Below are 19,984 nucleotides of genomic sequence, written 5' to 3' on the forward strand. Positions count from 1 at the left end.
TAATTGGATTAAAAAAAAAAAAAGGATTGTTGATGATGACTTGATGGCATATTTGCAAAGTGAAAGTGTTTTTATAGTCCAGCAGTAATGGCTTCTTCTTCATGCTCTGCTTCCTCCTCCTCTGTTTAAATATCTCTGCCTTCTTCTTCCTTTTCCTATCAGTTCCTCTTCCTTTCTGGGTTTTGTTTCAGAGACAAGAACAGGAACAAGAACAGGAACAGGAATCTTGTTCGTTTCCATGTCTTCTGATCTGTTCATTCATGGCGATTCTTCTTCGTCGTCGTCTCTGTTTCGCTGTTCTTCCTCCGATTTGGTTTTCCCTTCTGATGCAGAGCTTCAATTCTTCTCTGATCCTTATTCTCCCAATTTCTCTGATTCCGCCATTGATGTTCTTAACCCACTCGCCGAGGAATTCAATTCCAATTCCAATTCCAATCCCAATCTCAATCCAAATCCCAATCCTCTGGATCAGTTCATACCGATGCAGGGCTTATCCCTCTCTCATGGAAACGATTTCCCTCTCCTCGCCGATCCTTCTTCTTCTTCCTCAAATGGATTTCAAAATCTCTCCAATTTCCATCTCAATTCAAACTCCTTCAATCAACCTCTCTGTTTCGACCCAATTCAAAATGCCGCCGCCGACAAATCCTTCCTGCACAGAAGCTTCAGTGAGAAGCCAGGCTTCCTCGGCGGCCAATCCCGCCTCGAATCCCTTCTCATGGACTCTCCAAATTTCCCCAATCAGTCCCTCCCCTGCCCAGAATCTGACTTTTTCTCCTCGCAAATCCGACGAGTTTTCAGCGCCGGCGACTTACAGGTATGCTCTGTTTTTCCTCCTCCGACTCAGAAACCCATTTTTTTAATACTCTGTTTGTGATGGAATCTCCGTCCAGAATTCCGGCAGGGGGCGGTCGGAGAATGGAAGCTCGTTAATGGAGGAAGGGAATTTCAAAGTGGGAAGATACAGTGCAGAGGAGAGAAAAGAGAGGATTTCAAAATACAGAGCAAAACGAACGCAGAGGAATTACAACAAGACGATCAAGGTTAGAAAGACAGAGTAAGAGATTTTTGTTCTTTTTTTTTTGTTCTTTTTTTGGGAATTTGAAACGATCAAAGCTTAAGAAATTGATGATCGGCGGCCATTAATGGAAGAGAGTGTGTGGTTTCTGGTAACAGTATGCATGTCGGAAAACGCTAGCCGACAACCGGCCGAGAATACGTGGCAGATTTGCACGCAATGACGAGCCTGGAGAGATTCCCAAAGCTGCATGTTCAACCAGGGAAGAAGACGAAGATGATTTCTGGGTATAATTTTCTTTTTCTTTTCCGATTCTTTTCGGGATATTTCCACCTCAGCTCTTTACTCAGCTTACGTGGCATCAATGAACCCAGTTTCTCCCCCCTCAAATTTCCAATGTTTGCCACCTCATCTCAATTTTACCAATTTCCCTTTTTTATTTTTCCTAATTAAATTTATTCACCATTTAAAATTATTATAATTATTATAAAAATTAAGAATATTTCACCTTTCTGTCCTATAATTTTTTTAATAATTAAAAAATAACCCAATTCCAGTTGAAATTAAAATAAAAAGTATGAATAAAAATAATTTAATATTTTAAATAAATTGAGTAATTTCCTTAAAACAAGAATAAAATGTTTTTATAATTTAAAAAAATGTAACTAAAAAAAGGAAAAATAAATATTTATATAATAATTAAAATTATTATTATTTTGGGATGCAGATTGAAGGAAAGGAATATGGGGAAGTGTACGGACAAATGCAATTTCAGTATTGTGGATTTTGATCATACCTTGAAGAAGAAGAAGAAGAAGATTTTTTTTTTCTTTTTTTTTTTTTGGTTATGGTAAAAAAATGTCAGTAAAATAAGAATTATTGGAGTTTTTTACAGCGTTGAAGGTAGTGGTTAGGGAGGTAAAATATATATAAAAGAAATCAATTTATGAGATAAAAATATTATATAATATTTCTGACATTTTGTGTGTAAATAGTAATTGATTCCAATAATAATAATAATTAAAAAAAAAACAATTTAAAATTAAAATTCATATTCCGTGGGGATTTTCTATTTCCCCTTTTTCCAATGCTTTTCTTACTTTTATTGTGTTTGTTTCCCGGGAAAGTGAAAATTATATAATATTCTTTTTTTTTTCTTAATTAAAATTTTAAATTTTCCATATTTTTTTAAAATAATTTTTCACATTTATTGAATAACATAAATAAATTTCATTTATATTTATATAAAATAATTTTGAAAACTAAAAAAAAAAAAAAAACAAAAATCTGAAATAATTCTTTAATAAATATATAAAACGTATATTAAGGAAAATATGAGAAAACATTTTAAAAACAAAAATCAAATTTTCATTTTTCTAAAAAATATAAATAATAATTTTTATTTTACAATATAAAGAGACAAGTGGGACGAGGACAGAGACGAGAAACGTAGTCTCTATTTCTGATCCCGTTTAGTTAACGGGAGAAATCTCTTCCTATTCTCTCCTCCATTTCTCGTTTAAACGAGAATTCTCCGCCTCATTCCAGGTAGATTAAATGAACATTTCTATCCATCGTCCTTGTCGTTATCGAACCATTATCTCTCCGGGATTCATGCAACCCGTATTGAACCATTATCCCTCTTTACTCACACCTCCAACTACCTTCCTTGTAAGTGTTATAGTTTTTTCGTTGACTTTCTCTAATCAACACTCGAGGCTTAAATTAGCGAAACTTCATCTGGATTCAATGTTTAAACCAACCTTCCATAAATGAAATTTATATATATATTTTTTTATTTTTATACGAATAATTAAAATAAATAAATAAAGGAAAAAAAAATATTAAAATTAAAAAGGGGAAGGGTATGATAAATTATAATTTAACCCCAAAAAAACCCATTAAAAAATTTGGATGATTAATTAAAATAAAAAATAAAGGAAAAAAATATTGATGGAAGGAAGGAGAGCATTTATTTCTCAAAATCAGAGCTGCAATAAATAAGATTATATTAAAAGCAAGTAATTGATTACGCATGGAATCACGGACTTCTATCAACTTCTCTCGAGCATAGGTCATAGTTCATTACTATCATCGTAGTTAAGCCTCGGTGAAGTCATCCGTATTATAAGAGGATTAGTTGCAGTTCTATCCGTTCATCTTAAACAAACAGATCTTATTTTGGTATATTCTTTTCTATTCTTTGGTATCTGGTAAAATCATGCATTTATATAAGCGAGGTTTGACCTCGTAATTGTTCCAAACGAGCCCTGTCAATTTAGTCAAATCCGTCCTTGTATAGTATAATAACCCTAATCGTGAGGAAGCGACTCTCATGCTTACCAACTACTTTGATAAAAATGTGGACACGGTCATTCTAGACTAGACAGCTCACTATTAAACCGATTGGACAGATCCAACTAAATCGAGTGACACTGATCAATTGGTCATCCCTGCCAATTAATTCCGTTAATTTTAATGATATATGTATGTTAGTTATTTGAACGATGAAAATGTTTTATGCAATGAATCATTACTATGATACATCGTGTATTACAACGTTTTCTACTTGTGGGACCTCATGTATGAATGTAATTCATATAAACATGAAAAGTGATATATTCGATTTTTCTTCTTTCCATAACTTTCACGTGGTCTCCACTGTTATTAAAGCATTGAGATGTGAGGTCGATGTTGATGTTGCTTACATATGAGTACTCGACGAGACTCGAGCGATACTAAATCAGTAGGAGCTCGGTGGTTGTTGTACATGCGAAAGTGGTAATCATATGTATGAAATTGATACACGTCTCGAACCTACTGAAAAAATAATTTTAAGTTGAACTAGAAATAATTTCTTTTATATAAATCAAATAATTTTATTTTTATCAATAATTAACTCATATTCTTGAAATGAGTGGGTCCCACCTAACATACCCAAATTAGAAAAAAGAACAAAATCTTGATAATAAAAAAAAATACTTTAATAAATTTTTTTTATAAAATAATAATAATAATAATAATAAAAGTAAAAAAATAAAATAGAGATGAAAGTGGAGTATTCAAACTCCAATAAGAAAAAAGTCAAAAATAATTTTNAAACAAAAATCTGAAATAATTCTTTAATAAATATATAAAACGTATATTAAGGAAAATATGAGAAAACATTTTAAAAACAAAAATCAAATTTTCATTTTTCTAAAAAATATAAATAATAATTTTTATTTTACAATATAAAGAGACAAGTGGGACGAGGACAGAGACGAGAAACGTAGTCTCTATTTCTGATCCCGTTTAGTTAACGGGAGAAATCTCTTCCTATTCTCTCCTCCATTTCTCGTTTAAACGAGAATTCTCCGCCTCATTCCAGGTAGATTAAATGAACATTTCTATCCATCGTCCTTGTCGTTATCGAACCATTATCTCTCCGGGATTCATGCAACCCGTATTGAACCATTATCCCTCTTTACTCACACCTCCAACTACCTTCCTTGTAAGTGTTATAGTTTTTTCGTTGACTTTCTCTAATCAACACTCGAGGCTTAAATTAGCGAAACTTCATCTGGATTCAATGTTTAAACCAACCTTCCATAAATGAAATTTATATATATATTTTTTTATTTTTATACGAATAATTAAAATAAATAAATAAAGGAAAAAAAAATATTAAAATTAAAAAGGGGAAGGGTATGATAAATTATAATTTAACCCCAAAAAAACCCATTAAAAAATTTGGATGATTAATTAAAATAAAAAATAAAGGAAAAAAATATTGATGGAAGGAAGGAGAGCATTTATTTCTCAAAATCAGAGCTGCAATAAATAAGATTATATTAAAAGCAAGTAATTGATTACGCATGGAATCACGGACTTCTATCAACTTCTCTCGAGCATAGGTCATAGTTCATTACTATCATCGTAGTTAAGCCTCGGTGAAGTCATCCGTATTATAAGAGGATTAGTTGCAGTTCTATCCGTTCATCTTAAACAAACAGATCTTATTTTGGTATATTCTTTTCTATTCTTTGGTATCTGGTAAAATCATGCATTTATATAAGCGAGGTTTGACCTCGTAATTGTTCCAAACGAGCCCTGTCAATTTAGTCAAATCCGTCCTTGTATAGTATAATAACCCTAATCGTGAGGAAGCGACTCTCATGCTTACCAACTACTTTGATAAAAATGTGGACACGGTCATTCTAGACTAGACAGCTCACTATTAAACCGATTGGACAGATCCAACTAAATCGAGTGACACTGATCAATTGGTCATCCCTGCCAATTAATTCCGTTAATTTTAATGATATATGTATGTTAGTTATTTGAACGATGAAAATGTTTTATGCAATGAATCATTACTATGATACATCGTGTATTACAACGTTTTCTACTTGTGGGACCTCATGTATGAATGTAATTCATATAAACATGAAAAGTGATATATTCGATTTTTCTTCTTTCCATAACTTTCACGTGGTCTCCACTGTTATTAAAGCATTGAGATGTGAGGTCGATGTTGATGTTGCTTACATATGAGTACTCGACGAGACTCGAGCGATACTAAATCAGTAGGAGCTCGGTGGTTGTTGTACATGCGAAAGTGGTAATCATATGTATGAAATTGATACACGTCTCGAACCTACTGAAAAAATAATTTTAAGTTGAACTAGAAATAATTTCTTTTATATAAATCAAATAATTTTATTTTTATCAATAATTAACTCATATTCTTGAAATGAGTGGGTCCCACCTAACATACCCAAATTAGAAAAAAGAACAAAATCTTGATAATAAAAAAAAATACTTTAATAAATTTTTTTTATAAAATAATAATAATAATAATAATAAAAGTAAAAAAATAAAATAGAGATGAAAGTGGAGTATTCAAACTCCAATAAGAAAAAAGTCAAAAATAATTTTTAACGGTGGATTAATGTTTTAAAAAATAGTTTATTTTTTTATACCATCCTTTTAAGTGATGTCAAATCTTTAAGTAAAAAATGTAAAAAAAATAAAACCTATGGTTTATTTTAGTATGGTAAAAAATTTATAATTTTTTACCCTGCCTTTACCAATTGGGATTCTCTTATTAATTTTACACCTTTCAATAAAGCTACAAAATAAAAAATAATAAAATAATAAAATAATAAAAAATAACGTAATAAATTTTTAATTAATTTTTATTAAAAAAAAAAAATAGATTACTTACCTAATGGTATTTTTAAAATTAAATTTATAAGGATTTCTTTTTTAAAAAAGAATTAAATAACCATAAAGTTAAAATCATATTAAATGAGTTATTTTACACGAGCATTAGTTGTAGAATCTTCAATATATATATATATATATTTTTTAATTTTACCTTTCCACTAAAATGGTAATATTAATATAAATAGTCTTGATCAAAAAATAAAATTAAAAAAATATTCAAATATTGAAAAGCCCAATTAAATTAATTTTAGTAATTTTTTTTGAATATTATACAAAATTAAATGATCGATGAATTACCCCGTCACAATAATTATTAAATCTTCGAAAAAATATTTGTTTTGGATAATTTTTTTTAAAAAAATTAAAAATAATAATTTTTAGGGTAATTTGAAGGAATATAAAAAATAAAAATTTTACAGATCATTGAATAAGATGAGATTCTCGATAGGTGTCATTCAGTTCAAAATTTCAACTCGAGATTAAGACATATTTTCAGTACAACCACGACAATTTTGTAACGAAAAGAGATGCTTTTTTGTGTTATAAAGTTGATGACTCCAACAATTCTTCTTTCCCCAACACGAAAAGAAAAAATAAAAAAATAAAAAAATAAAAAATACTTTAATTTGATTGAATAGAATTTGAAAGCACCAAAAGACCAACAATGATTCCAAGCAATCACTTTTTTTTTTTTTGTATTTAAAAATATAATTATTTTTGGCTTTTGACCAAAACATTACTAAAAAATAATAATAGTTAATATAATTGGGCATGATTGTATTTAAATATTTGAGTTTATTGGTAATATTATCTCCAATTATTCCCTTTACAACTTAGCCTTTTCCTTAAATTATTTACATACAATACCTATAATCCAACCCCTACTCCTTAAATTATTGCTAATATTTTTGTTTGGAGAAAATGTAACGACCCATGGGCAAGATTCGGTGGCCCTGACGTTTCCTGCATCTCCTATGATATGGTCATGTAACGACCCATGGGCAAGATTCGGTGGCCCTAACGTTCCCTGCATCTCCTACGACATGGTCATGTAACGACCCATGGACAAGATTCGGTAGTCCTGATGTTCCCTGCATCTCCTATTACATGGTCTTGTAATGGCACATGGGCAAGATTAGGTGGCCCTAATGTTCCCTGCACCTCCTACGATATGGTCATGTAACAACCCATGGACAAGATTCGGTGGCCTTGATGTTCCCTGCATCTCCCACGATATGGCCATGTAACGACCCATGGGCAAGATTCGGTGGCACTGACGTTCCCAGCATCTCCTACGACATGGTCATGTAATGGCCTATGGGCAAGATTCGGTGGCCCTGACGTTTCCTGCATCTCCTACGACATGGTCATGTAACGATCCATGGGCAAGATTCGATGGCCTTAACGTTCCTTGCATCTCCTACGACATGGTCATGTAACGGCCCATGTGCAAGATTCGGTGGCCCTGACGTTCCCTACATCTCCTACAACATGATCACGCCACCTGCTCCTCGTTTCTTAAAAGTGAAGACTTATCCCCACAGACCAACACGAAATTCCTAGGTCACACAACATACAATTGTTCCAAGTAAAGCACGCTTAACCATGAAATTCTTATGATTGAGCTGCCGAAAAAGAATATGTACTTTATTGGTATAAGTATTTCTCAGTGCTCTCATTCAAATGTGGGGTTCATTCATGTATTTCCTCCTCTACTCGGCGTCACAAAAATTTTAAATTCAAGAGTATATACTCACACATAGGACGCACGTTAGACTATTTATTTTAACAAAAATATATCTCGAGATATAAATTACCTTAAATTCACGTTTAAGGTAAAGATTACGACGCTCGTTTAAATTTAATACAATTTTTTTTAAACCAATCAAATCGTGTTAAACATTGGTTTGGTTTCTTCCATAAAATCATAGGATTAAAGAAAAAAATATATATAAGTGAATGTAAAATGATGATGATCATCACTTAATGGACCATATACTTAATATTGTTTTATATAATATAAACATTATATTATAATTTTATATTATTCTTAATGCTCTTCAAAGCTTGAAAATGACACAACCAAATTATAATTAAACAAAACCATAAACATATTTTAAAAAATAATTATTATTTATTTAAGCAAAAAAGAATATTAACCCAAAAGAAAAAAAAAAGGTAGGAATTAATGCAAATATTAAATTAATTATTAATTAATTAATTAAATCAGATACCCTTTGGACTAAAAAGAAAAGAAGAATTGTTTCCTTTTTAAAGGAACTAAGAGCTTGAATGTCAAGTTTATGCAACTGCTGAGTTGGAAACTTTCCTTTTATTCACCCCTAAAATATTATTAATATATCTTAATATATATATATATATATATACTAACACGTATTCTTTTAAGATATTTTGTCCCGACTCATACGAACCGTTTCAAGCTGAACACATATTTAACCTTAGGGTTCTCTAAAATTACTTTTATTCAGATATGGTATTGGTTCATTATCCTACTCCTCTTTTAGGGGCGTTCGTGGGCTGAGATATTTTTTTGACTCATCACAATTGTTCGAGATGTAAATTTTTCCACCTGAACAACTATTATCAGATAATGAACCCAATCCAAACTGACCATAATTTTTGGGTTGGGTTGGTTCGGGTTGTTCGAGTCATCTATTAAATTTTTTGTTTTTTTTCAGTAAAATATCTATTTATTTATTTTCAAACATTTAATTAAGATTTACCATTCAATTTGAATATATATATATATATTTTAAAAAATTACTTTAACGATTATTCCAGAATAAATAATAAAAAATTAAACAAAAATATAATCAACTCAACTCGTAATGTTTTCATTGAACCGAACTGAACCGAACCCATTCCAACCCAAACAGTACGTGTTGGGTTTTTTGAGACATCGAGGTTTTTGAACACTCCTATATGTTTTTACTCGAGCGTTACATTCTCGTGTTTCATGTTTATATTTAAATAGCTGTTTTAACTTTTGTAATAAAAATTTTACAAATCATTAGACTAACGTGACATCATTTCCTATTTATTTTTCCAACGAACAAACGATCCAAATAGAATATTTATAAATATAAAGTGGAAGAATCAAGAACATAATTAAAATAAAATAGTACAAATATAAAAAAAATTAAATTAGTTTGATGGGGAGACATAAAATGGGTTGTAGTTGACTAAGTTATTATATATTCATAAAGCTTGCCTTTGTTGTTGTTATGACTTGACCACTAATTATTTTACCTTTTTTTTTTCTTCAACCTCCCCACTACTAGGGTTTAGGAGCGGTTGTCGACTTCAGATTCGATGCAACAGTCCAGATATCCGTTGCCGAGAGTCGTTGTGAATAATACAACAACAATATTTTGCCCTTCGCACACTGAAATCGAGACAGAGGGCAAGCGAATTCGTTTGAGCTCTTTGGTGTGACATGCGCTGGGTTTGGTTAAGGCATCAGAAGGAGCAAAAGGAGCACAAGTGCTTCCACCCGACACAAAAAGGTTGTAGTGGTTAATAGAATTACGATTTGTGCTCTCTTCAACTAATTTTACGGGATTATTTCGCAGCTTGTACATATTGGCAATGCTCGGTTTTAAAATTTTCAAAATGAAGCTTATTAGGGTTTTATACACAAGATTAAATACAAAAGCGCCATTTTTCTTCGATATGATTTTATATACAAAATAATAGTTGTTAGATATAAACTTGACTATAACATATTGGGTCGGTCGAAGCTGCATGCTAGGTTTAGGTTGATCTTGAGTTCATCGGTCGTTGATTTTGATTCTTTCGGGATCGTAGAAAAAAAAATATATTTTTTCGAGAATAATTCTAAAATAACTTTTAATATTTAATATTTATAAAATATCAAAGATTAGGGCAATAAACTAATTGGAACAAACTTTAATTTTCTAATTAAAGGTTACATTCTTGTCTCTATGATTCTCATAGCCCAACTTTTGTTAATACAATTCCTAAAAAAAATAAAAAAATAAATAAAAAATAAAAAGATTTTTTTATTTAAAAAAATACATATTTTTATTTTTTTAAAAAAATGTTTAATCTAATAATTTTGTTCTATTTTGTCTCCAATTTTTCAAAAATATTTGTTTAAATCCAATCCCAAAATTGGAAAGAAATATATATATTTGTTTTTAATTTTTAAAATGTGATTTTTTATATTAAAAAGTTTGATGATATGATAATAATAATAATAATATAAAAATTATTAGTGTTTTTTTTAATCTTGTAGACAATTTATTCTACTTTATAACAATTTTTCTTTTACCAAAAGGAATTTCAAACTCACTATTACCACCACCACATGTGTCACCTAACAATATCTTAGAATCAAAATAAAAATTAATAAACAAATAAATAACCTAATTAAAATTCTAATATTGAAAGATGGTTACCGTCGAACCTTCAATCTTAGAGAAAGAGTACATGTCAAGTACCGTTGAACTATACGATGACAACAACAACCAAAGTTGAAATAGAGCTCAACGAGAATTAAAATAGAAAAGTACAAATTGATCCGATAATGAAACTTTAGGATTTTGATTGAAATAATCAACCTACAAAGTTTAGGAGTATTAATTTTTTTTTTTTTTAAGAAAAATATTTTCAATTATATTTGTTAGTAAAAACAATATGTCGAAATTTTAGGAAAAAAAGCGTATTATTTTAATAGCATGTCAAAACACGGTGGTATATGACACATGAATATCTCAATTGAAAGAAATAGATACGTTCATGAACGAGTGAAATTTTATTCAACGGTAAGTTGAGTTTTACGAGTCAAAACAAGCATTCTATGAAACTAACACGTTTATTTTTCCTTATATGTTAATAATATATTCATGACTAAAATACCATTTTAACTACTATATTTTGGATTTGATCTTATTTTAGTCTTTGTTCATTCCATTTTCCAATTTTAGTTAATATATTTTCATTAAATCTCCGTTTAGCCCTTCAAAATTATTTTTTTTATTGAAATTATTAAATAATAATAATTATTATATCAAGTTTATAAATGAAATACTAATTGTAACTAAACTTTTTTCAAAAGAAAAATCAATAATAAACTAGCCACTAATGTCAAGGTAACAAAACTAAAATTCGAAATTCAAAATATAACGACTAAAATGATTTGAAAATAATTTTTATATAATAATTATTTTTACGAAATTAACTAATTGGATTAGCCAAAGACATGCTAGCTTGATAATTTTTTTTAAAAAATATTTTAATATTTAAACTAATAATATATCAACTATTTTTTTTTTCAAAAAAAAAATGGCATGAACTGAATTAATTGACAAATAAGTTTATAATCCATTTAGAATAAAATTTCAAATTTCGGGACTAAAAATTAATTTATTCTGGAAATGGAAGAAATATATATATATATATATATGTATATAAATAAAAATATTGATAATGAAGTATAAAATCCTGACATTTCAAGACATGACAATGGAGAAATTCTAATTCAATGGTTTTGTCACAAATCTTGAAACCTAAGACATTTCAAGACATGAAAAAACGAAGTGAAAATGGAGAAAAAACAAGTCAATAAGGGACGATCAATGTCAACTCTAGCTTGTGAAAGAAGAATGCAGCCTCTTCAATCATTTCAAACAACCTGTAATTTCATCGCCTAACTAAGAATAAAGGGTTCAAATTTTATTCCGATCCTCAAATTTGTTCGTACAACGAACAAAAGTGTTTGATGATAAGAATCTCCAGACTTGCATTACATACCTTTTCAATTTTAGCTCGGGTAGAGAATAAAATTTCTTACAATGCACTTCAACCAGTTAAGCTACGCTCAATTGAAGGATCAAAATTTAACAGTCATAAAATCGTCAACAAAACGGATTAAAATAGCTAATCACACCAACTACAAGGAAGTTGAAAGACGTTTCCCTTTACATAAGTTCCTTCGAGTTGTCTTTTTATTTCACTTTAGTCCTCAGCTTTTCCTCCTAGGTTAATAGTGGAAGACTAAAATCTGACTATTTTGCAACAGAATTCATCACCTCTTGTAAAAGATTACTCCCCCTTTTGCTTTCTTTCTTTCTTTTGTTGAACCTCTGGTGATAACAAAGAATCTCTTTTGCTGTTTAGTTGACCTGTGGAGGTTCTCTTCTTTTCCCTCCTTTTTGATTCCTTTTACAGCACAGATGGAGGGGAATTGAGCAATTCATACATACATTTTTATTATCTTGTGTGTTTTAACTAAATACAGTTCCTATTTCTGTCCGTACTAATAACTAAAACCTCAAAAATTCGATCAAATACAAACGCGTCCTTACCTCCCTACGTTTGCTGATGCTTTTTGCGAGGAGACTCAGGCAAACCGCTTCTTGAACAAATGATGTCTCTTCGCCGGGTCTTTTGGCTTGCTCTTCATCTGCCCTTGACCTGCGAGTTTTCGTCCAGTGCTGGAAAAAGAATAACCATACAATTGGTAACCAATGCATCGAAAACAACCGCTGCTACTTTCGTTTCTATGTTTAGATTATGTTGTGATATTCAGGGAAGACATGCTATACCTGTACTCCATGTAAACCATTCCATTTGCTCCCGACATTGCACTCATGGATCCGGTCATACGGCGAGCCTTATCAAGTGCAATTTGGTCTGTATCATCTTCTAACTGCTCCAATCCTACCATATCGTCGCCTGCATTCAATACCTGGCATATAAAAGCATGTCAGAGTGTCCTCAGAGAAGAGAAGAACGAAAAATATTTGAAGATGATAACCTTCCCGAGAAGTGCCAACTGATCATCAAGACGATGATAGCTCAAATCAGCTCCTGCATCCGCTGGTGGCAAGCTTGTAATTACCTGCCACAATTCCACTTCTATAAGAAATGACAAGATCACATGCATTCATCTGTCACGCATGCCGAAAGTCCTAAGATATTTAACTTCATTTTCCATATCTCACAAGTTCCAAACAAGTGTCAGTAACTTTTTGATAAAAAGAATACTTAAACGAGATTTTGGCTAAGAACCCTTTAACATGTAAATTTCAAATAATATGCTGACTGCAGCGAATGCTAAGACAAAATACTACCTTAAAGCTATAACCTTGATCGATCAAAAACTGTTGTCGTTTAGTTGAATAGTACATTTCCTGCATTAAAATTCAGCATGCAATGTACCTCATTAGACCAAGAGAGAGAATCAATTTTACATATTGCATTCAGATAACAAAGGATAGATTTCAACCTGTGTATCAGTAGAAACAAGTGAATAGAAAAAGGCATTATACTCCTCTTTACCCCCAGCCATCCTGTCCTGAAGTTTACCCTGTTGGTCCAATACAAAAATAAATAAATAATAATAATAAGTGTATATGCCATCTAAAAATCATTTTAACAATAAAATCTCATGTTAAATTTTCATGGAAACCCAACATCGCCTTATCTATGGCTATAAATTCTCCACATTGACTACCAAACAAGGATTCTTGTACAGAACCATACACTCAATTATTCACTAGTCCTAGATAAAACTTATGCATGATACTGCACGAGGTTACATTAGATGAGAAAGAAATATACATCTATTATGACTTTTAAGCTTCATAGACTACAAAATTGAGAATTAGTCAATCCATGTCTTTATCAAGAAACATAAATCAATCTTCAGAATAAAATTCTTTTCATGCGGACTGTTAAAGTCTTCGGAAACACATGGAGGCGGTGTATTTATGTTTGTATCTCATCGGCCAACTACTCAGATCATTATTAACAATAAACCGAGAGGGAAAATTGGAGACAACTGTGTTCTCCTTCAAAGTGATCCCTTATTGCCTTCTCTCTTCATTATAGAGATGCTGGATTACGCATCAAACAGGGATACTTTCATGTTGGAAATGTTAAGATGTCTATTAATCATTTATTATTCGCAGATGATATGATTCCTTTCCTCTCCCATGGAGAAATGGAGGTGGAGATCTCTTCAATTTTATCCATCTTTTTAAGAAGCATCAGGACTGAATATCAATAGGGAAAAGTCTGAATTTTTGGGTTAACTGGTTATGAAACTGAATTTCCCTCTTAGCTAACCAAATTGGCTGCAAGGTTAGCTCATGGTCCTCTAAATACTTGGGTCTCCCATTGTATGGTAACCCATCTGTCCTTTCCTTTTGGCAGTCTATCATGGATAAAATCAGCAGAAAACTCCAATCCAACACAAACAGCTGCAGCATTTAAAGTGAAGAACCAGATTTCAGAGGGGGGCTTGGGTATAACTAATATCAAATAGAAAATTAAAGTTCTTCTAGCTGAATGGGTTTCAAGATCTTCTATGGAAAAGGATGCCTTATGGAGGAAAGTTATCAGTCAACTTATCTGATTCGAAATTCCATACTGTGGCTGAAGTTTATGAAAGAGAATTCTTCATGGGTGAAACTTGAGGAGAAACCTCAAAGATCCTGAAATCCAAGAGTGGATTTTTTTTTTTTTTTTTTTTTTTGCAGAAAGCCCCTACATACCAACTACAACTTATCTGATTCAAAATTCAATACTGTGGCTGAAGATAGCCCCTACATACTAACCCTCAACCGAACAAAGATAAAGTTCCATCACTGGGAACAAAGTCATAGATTCCTAAACACGGATAACAGGCTTCATAGCCTATCTCTCCCAACTGGTGCTGTTTATGCAAATCCGATGTAGAAATCACAGAATCATATTTTTGTTCACTCTTCATTCTACAACTTGGTCCATTTTGGAATGAAAGGAACTTGAGAATCTTTCAAAATAAGGATAGATATTCTATGAAAGTACTTAGCTCTTTTCTTGCTCTCTATTGGTGTAAAAATGTTAAACGTTTCAGCAATTATAGTCTAAGCTCTCTCATATCCGCAGAAGTTTTTTGTAAATTCTATTGATGGGGTCTCCCTTTTGTACATTTCATTTAATCAATGAAATTGTTTCCTATCCAAAAATTCTTTTCATGCGGAATGAAATTTGAAAATGCAGGTTAATTCCAACAAACTGATCAACAGAAATATTAAAATCTGCAAAGATATTAAACAGCAGATGTAGTTTTAACCTTGGCCCTAAGAATACGTCCCAGACGTTGGGCTTCTTGACGTCTTGAACCCGCATGTGATGAAATCTGAATAATCACATTTGCCTCAGGAATATCTATAGAGTTATCACCGACCTGAAATAAAACAATACCGATCAATCCAACTCGAGTTGATAATCTAAACATAAGACAAATAATAGTATGTTTCGGTAACTTTTGAAAAAACTGTCTTTTAGCTAAAACCACTTTCTATAAGTACGTTAGAGTGTGTTTACTATAGCTTCTTTTAAGTGAATTAGGCTACTAAAAGTTTTTGTTTAAAAGTCAAAAATCATACCTCAAATTGGTCACTAATCACGAAAAAATTTGGAAACCCAGATGCCTCCCAAGGACTCACAACTCAATCCAGTAAAAAATAACAATAAATGTTCACAAAAGGCAAATTATTGACCAAGTTCTTGACAACAAAAGCTGGCTGGCTCCGCAGTCAATTATTGACCTTCATTTAGATTGGTCGATAATGAAGAAAATATAATGCATCCACTGGCCTAGTCAATCTAAAACCAACCATGTCCTAACATTTTTGTTCTTGTTGTTATTACTACTACTACTTACATTATTATATACTGAGGGTGAAGAAGGAAAAGGGAAGGACGAGAGAAGAAAAGTACCTTTGAGAGAAAAACAGTATTCACGTCACGACTAGTTTTGAATGCTTCAAGAATTTTTGTCCTCTCAAGATGACTACAAATTTGAAAAATAAAATGAAAATCTAGCTATGGATGTCAAACAACACATGTAAAGTGGAGTTTTGTAAGGCAAAACAATTTTGTCTAACAACCTTGTTGCACCATAGATCATAGGTTTACGAAGCTTCATTGCATACTCCGTAAGTGCAAAAAGATTGTCAGCAAAGACAATTATCTTATCACCACGCTGCTGTTCATGAAACCGTATGAGAAACTCACACGCCCTGAACTTGTTGGGGTTCATTACATAAAGAGCCTGAAATGTGAAAGCCAGTATATAAGAGAGGGAAACAACCGCAAACACAGAGGAGACAGAAAGCACGTGAGCTATAAATGGCAAACAGATAGATGATATTCCAAAATACCTCAAATCTTAAACCAGAACATACCATACCGGTTATATCCATATTATCTTGTCAACTATAACATGGTTCTCAGCATGTTGACAATTACTATAGGAGGGGCACGAGGTATATAAATAAAAGAAAACATTAATTTTATTGATATTCAAAAACCTGCTTTTTCTTTGAGTTTTCTTTCTTCAGATATTCAGCAAAAAACTCCTTTGTCATAGGACACCAAACTTCAGCACACTGCACATTTGCAATAAATCCTCCTTTCACAAGATCCAACCAGTTCGCTTCATACAACTTGGGACCAATAAGGAAATTTAAATCTGTAATTCTTTCATCTTCTCTGACAAGTGTGGCTGCAACAAATTAGCCAATGTTAATTTTCAGTGCCAACAGAAATGTCAAAGCAAGAAGGTTAGAAGACCATAACGTCATGTACCAGTGAGCCCAAGCTTGCAGTGAGACTTAGTCAGGCTGATGACCTTACGAAACATGTGAGCAGGAACCACATGCACCTATAGACGGAATAGATGAAAACTTGCCCAAAAAATGTCTGATTAAAAGAACAATAATAGGTGAACACAAAATGGTAAAATTACCTCGTCCATGAGAAGTAGCCCCCATTCTCTATTTCTTATCTCTTCAATAATCTTTTCAGATTCTTCAGATCTTTTACCACCAAAAGCAACCATGTTATAGGTTGTAACAACCACCCCAGCATTACCTCGAAATCTTTCTTTACTATCTGATGTGAAACGACAAATTTGATCATCCCGAATGGTAGACCACAACTTAAACTGAAAAGCCCACTGATCCACTGATACAGCATTTGTAGCTAAACACAGACAACTTTTGCGGATACGACTGGCTGCAGAAACACCAACTAGAGACTTTCCGGCTCCACAAGGAAGTACAATAATGCCAGATCTTGCTCTACCTGCAAACATATATTCATAATCAGAGCTTGAAACTATATAACTGCCATTCATAGTTAAGGTATCTTGGAAAACTCAAAAAAGAGGGAGCAAAAATCCCAAGTTACCTAAACTGGTCATGGGGCCAGAAAAATTTCAAAGATACGAACTCCCAAAGGGAAGAAACAAAAAGCATATTTCCCTAAGGAAAACCAANCAAATTTCTATTTAGCGATAACCATTTAAATTTGAGCCAAAATCATAACTTCCAAGCTTTCATCATACTTTGAAACCAAAAGACAATAGAATATGCAAAAAAAATAATTTTATTTTACAGAAGTAGTTCAAAATAAAATAAAAAGGAGTAAAATAGGGTGTTGAGATTACTTCTAAAAACTCAAACACAAGCAACTCAAAAGTAACACAGAAACCATGCAATACCACCTACCATTTCCAAACATTTTACTAAGACTCTTTTCCTGATATGGCCTTGGTTGAGCCTGTGGCTTCAGTTCCATATCCAAGTCTGGATTGATCTAAGAATCCAAGAATTAACATTGAAATAAGACACCCACTTCTTATACAGAAAATATGAACATAATTAAATGTTGACACAATTCTCCTTCCAACATCAGGATTTAATGGGAAAACAGCTCCGTAAAGACTCACAGTGTCATTTCTGAAGTCGTACTCTTCCAACATGGGATAATTTAAGGCATTGGGCAAGCAGCGTTGTTTAACATTTTCAACCTGTCATTTGATCAAGATAAAAAATACAATAAATAAGGAGAGGACGAACAATAAACATTGTCATTCAATCTTAAAACTTTGAAAACCATATTACTTGTGCTGGGTCAATTTCAAATGAATGAGTTTCTCTTTCCTCAGCTGCAGCTGCAGCTTCTGCCTCGTTGAGCAATCCTTCATGGCGATTGCCAAGTTCACCTGCTGTCTTGCTAATTGTAAACTCGCCATTTCCATGAGAATCCTGATAGTTTCCAGTATCAATAAAAACAAGGTGCAGGCACGTCTGAAAAATTAACACACCAGTTAGGACCATACCTCGTGAATGATTCTGGCTCTGCCTATAACCTCATCCCTGAGCAATTTCTGCAACACCTGCAGCAATTAAGCAACCATTTAGTTTGCCAATAATGACTGGACCATGTATTTCCATCTAAACAAGGAACCAAGTTCAGTGAAAACTTGCCTCTGGAAATGGAGATTCCACGAGATATCGGTTCTTTTTAAGGACAAGCTTCACCTTGCCATAGTTGGAAGTAGAAGCATAAATGAAATCAATCATCTCTTTGGGGAGTTTAGCCTTTGATAACTTACTAAGAACTGCGATAATTGTATCTGTCTCCAGACCGACAGAAACCGCAGCATACAAAGAATGCGGAGTGAGGTTGTACTCGTGCATTGATTCTGGCCTGAATATTGATCAATTAGCATATTTACAAGAACAATGGCTTAATCTTTTAAAGATAATCCATATAGGTTTCTGCTTCAATAGATTTAAGTTACCTGCAAACTGGTTCCGCAATAGCAATAAGGAAATCGTACGCTTGTTTGTACAAGGGCGAGAAAGTTTCAAGGAATATGCGGCCATCAGAACACGCCCATAAGGGCCGGTTAGTATGGTCAGGTTTCAACTCTAGTTTGCTGAAATCCCTCTTGCCCCCTTCTTTATCGCCTAAAATAACATAAGCTCAATCAAAAACCATAATCGCCATGCCTCACAACTCCAAACAATCAGAAAACCATATCAAATAACGATGCAATTCATTAATCAAACCAAATATCCTCCAATTCCACGAAAGTCTAACATAGATACGAAGATTTTACCATTGCGATCATCGTCGTCAAACTCTTCAAAATGATAGGCATCTTCTTCTTCAAAATGAGCTTTCTTATAATCCTCCTGAAATTATGCTCGATTGATCAATCATTATTACGCAATACAAAAACACCAAACCCATTAAATAAACTGGACCTCAAAACCGAACAAACCTTGCCGAATTTAGGTCGTTTGCTTGATCTTCCTTTATCACCTGAAACATTGAATGTTCTACATCAAAACTAATCTTCTTTAGGGCGGAAAGAAACAATCCCGCAAAAATCAAGAACGAGAGAACAAAGATTGTAATCCACCACAGTTTTACCATGTCCCATGGCTTGAAAAATTAGATGCAGAGGCTAGCTGTATGATCAGATGCGCTTGGATTTTACGAAACGGAGTGATGAAAGGGAATCCAGAGATGAAGAACACTACCGACTATCAAATGAACCGCCTCGGGTTTTAAACGATGAATCGGCGTTCGCGCTTCGGCTGTTCGCCGATTTAACAGACTGCAATATATTGGTTTATCAATTAACGAAAGCAAAATAGCCGAAAAAAATAGAAAATAAAATAAATTAAAACAAAAACTAATCGATTATATATTTACTTATTTTTTTAGTAAATAATATATATATATATATATATTAATGTCGAACACTATACTATAATATTTAAATTTTAAATCTTTAAAAGTTACTTATTATATATTAAATTATTTACTTACCCATCTATTATATTTATTTATTTACTTACTAAATAAATAAATAATTTTTTTACATGATATTTAATATTAATTTTTAAATTTTTAGAT

The 19,984-nt window shown here is 32.2% G+C and overlaps 2 protein-coding genes across 3 annotated transcripts; one reads left to right on the forward strand and one right to left on the reverse strand.

The window, feature by feature from the left end:
• Nucleotides 1-51: 51 nt before the first annotated feature.
• On the forward strand, nt 52-1,969 carry LOC111809057 (putative zinc finger protein CONSTANS-LIKE 11). Of its 2 annotated transcripts, XM_023695382.1 has the most exons (4): nt 52-817; nt 894-1,043; nt 1,177-1,305; nt 1,746-1,969. In XM_023695382.1, the coding sequence occupies exons 1-4, from the start codon at nt 239-241 to the stop codon at nt 1,806-1,808; spliced, it is 921 nt and encodes a 306-aa protein (XP_023551150.1). In that variant the 5' UTR covers nt 52-238; the 3' UTR covers nt 1,809-1,969. The 2 variants fall into 2 exon arrangements, with proteins under 2 accessions (XP_023551150.1, XP_023551151.1); XM_023695383.1 differs by lacking the exon at nt 1,746-1,969 and having other exon boundaries at nt 54-817; nt 894-1,057; nt 1,177-1,290.
• A 9,957-nt stretch (nt 1,970-11,926) lies between these two features.
• On the reverse strand, nt 11,927-19,706 carry LOC111808833 (DNA repair helicase XPB1-like). The gene is made up of 21 exons (XM_023695033.1): nt 19,496-19,706; nt 19,344-19,384; nt 19,179-19,254; nt 18,858-19,026; nt 18,541-18,763; nt 18,393-18,449; nt 18,175-18,318; nt 18,000-18,080; nt 17,779-17,866; nt 17,016-17,353; nt 16,856-16,931; nt 16,579-16,772; nt 16,156-16,319; nt 15,986-16,058; nt 15,336-15,449; nt 13,503-13,583; nt 13,348-13,407; nt 13,032-13,115; nt 12,820-12,962; nt 12,580-12,708; nt 11,927-12,433 (listed from the first exon to the last, which is right to left on the reverse strand). The coding sequence occupies exons 1-20, from the start codon at nt 19,503-19,505 to the stop codon at nt 12,615-12,617; spliced, it is 2,310 nt and encodes a 769-aa protein (XP_023550801.1). The 5' UTR covers nt 19,506-19,706; the 3' UTR covers nt 11,927-12,433; nt 12,580-12,614.
• Nucleotides 19,707-19,984: the final 278 nt, after the last annotated feature.

This window comes from Cucurbita pepo, chromosome LG13 (assembly GCF_002806865.2).
Source record: "Cucurbita pepo subsp. pepo cultivar mu-cu-16 chromosome LG13, ASM280686v2, whole genome shotgun sequence".
Lineage (NCBI taxonomy): Eukaryota > Viridiplantae > Streptophyta > Magnoliopsida > Cucurbitales > Cucurbitaceae > Cucurbita > Cucurbita pepo.